The sequence below is a fragment of the Sabethes cyaneus genome, chromosome 3 (genome assembly GCF_943734655.1).
Source record: "Sabethes cyaneus chromosome 3, idSabCyanKW18_F2, whole genome shotgun sequence".
Taxonomy (NCBI): Eukaryota; Metazoa; Arthropoda; class Insecta; order Diptera; family Culicidae; genus Sabethes; species Sabethes cyaneus.
Window position 1 is genome coordinate 193,595,360 of NC_071355.1, and position 1,486 is coordinate 193,596,845.

Consider the following 1,486-nt stretch of genomic DNA (forward strand, 5'->3'; position numbering starts at 1 on the left):
TCCTTATAGTGTGCAACACTCTCTTCAAATGCATCCGTCTCGTAGCGAGACAAATAAATCAAGATGCATTCGACGCAAATTAGCACTAACGAACGAGTGACTGACTAGACGCTACCCCCACCCCCATGCGGCGGCAGGCAGTGCTTCAGCATCGGCTCGTGCCGATGTCAAACCGAGCCAATTGTTCTAATTGCGATCTAGCAACTGATTAGGTGCAATCTTCAAAGCCGCTGCAGTGAAAGTGAAAGCCATTAACGGTGCAGTGAAAGTATAGAATAAATTTTTTCTTCTTCGTACTGGCTGTTGAATAATTTTACTAGCTGCTTGCAGGAGAGGAAAAATGTCAGCTTTACGGTGGGGTGTTGTGACTGCTGGAACGCTTTCGCACGATTTTGTGTGCGCTGTATCGACGTTGCCCAACAGTGACCATAAAGTTGTTGCCGTTGCCGCCCAAGGACTCGAAAATGCGCAAAAGTTTGCGGAGCTGCACGGAATTCCTGTGTTCTACGGAAGTTATGAAGCACTGGCGAAGGATTCTCGTGTTGGTAAGAGTTTCAAATTATACAGTTCCAAGAAATGTGTTTCAACAAATTAAAACTATTTTTGTGAACCATATTCTAAGACATCGTCTACATCGGTACGGTCAGTAACGTCCATTATGATGTCGCAAGGATGATGCTGGATTTCGGTAAGCACGTGCTCTGCGACAAACCGTTATGCATAAACGAAGGCCAAACTAAGGGATTGCTAAGTTATGCGCGGGAGCGGAAACTCTTCTGCGTGGAGGCGATTTGGTCGCGGTTCTTTCCGAGCTACAATCATGTGCGGGAGAGAATCAGAAAAGGCGACCTTGGGCCGGTGAGACAAGTAACGATCGAACTGGGATTTCCCATCAGCAAAGTGGAACGCATCCGCATGAAGCATCTCGGCGGCGGGACGGTGCTTGATCTTGGCGTTAATAACATTCAGTTGGCGCTGTGGGCTTTTGGCGAGTTTCCGGACCAAATTGCTGCAGAGGGTATCCTAAACGAAGAGAATGTTGACACGGAAACCGATGTGGAACTTCACTTTCCGTGTGGGGGGAAAGCAACGATCAAAACCAGTGGAGAGGTAAATTTATCGAATACCGCTATAGTAACCGGAACACGGGGATCAATTAAGGTATACAAGAAACTTGCTTCGAGAACTGTAATTAATTTGTTTGTAAATTTCCCAGCTTTTCGATTTTTGGTGTCCCGTAGAACTGACGGACATGGATGGCACGGTTCGCTCCTACCCGTTACCAAACTCTAAGATTGAATGCATCCAGAAGAATAGAGTCGGCATGCGGTATCAAGTGGACGACTGCAGAAAACGCATTCTGGCGGGCGATCTAGAATCTCAGGTTGTTCCGCACGCGGACAGTTTGGCGATAGCCCGTGTGCAGGATGAAATCCGGAAACAGATTGGAATTGTAATGGCTGAAGATTACATGTATAAGCCTTGA

General features: G+C 47.0%; 1 protein-coding gene across 1 annotated transcript; it reads left to right on the top strand.

Annotated features, from left to right (window-relative positions):
* The first annotated feature begins 162 nt into the window (after window positions 1-162).
* LOC128740540 (trans-1,2-dihydrobenzene-1,2-diol dehydrogenase-like) lies at window positions 163-1,486 on the top strand. The gene is made up of 4 exons (XM_053836087.1): window positions 163-268; window positions 331-545; window positions 623-1,161; window positions 1,217-1,486. Exons 2-4 carry the CDS (start codon window positions 341-343, stop codon window positions 1,484-1,486), a joined length of 1,014 nt encoding a protein of 337 aa, XP_053692062.1. The 5' UTR covers window positions 163-268; window positions 331-340.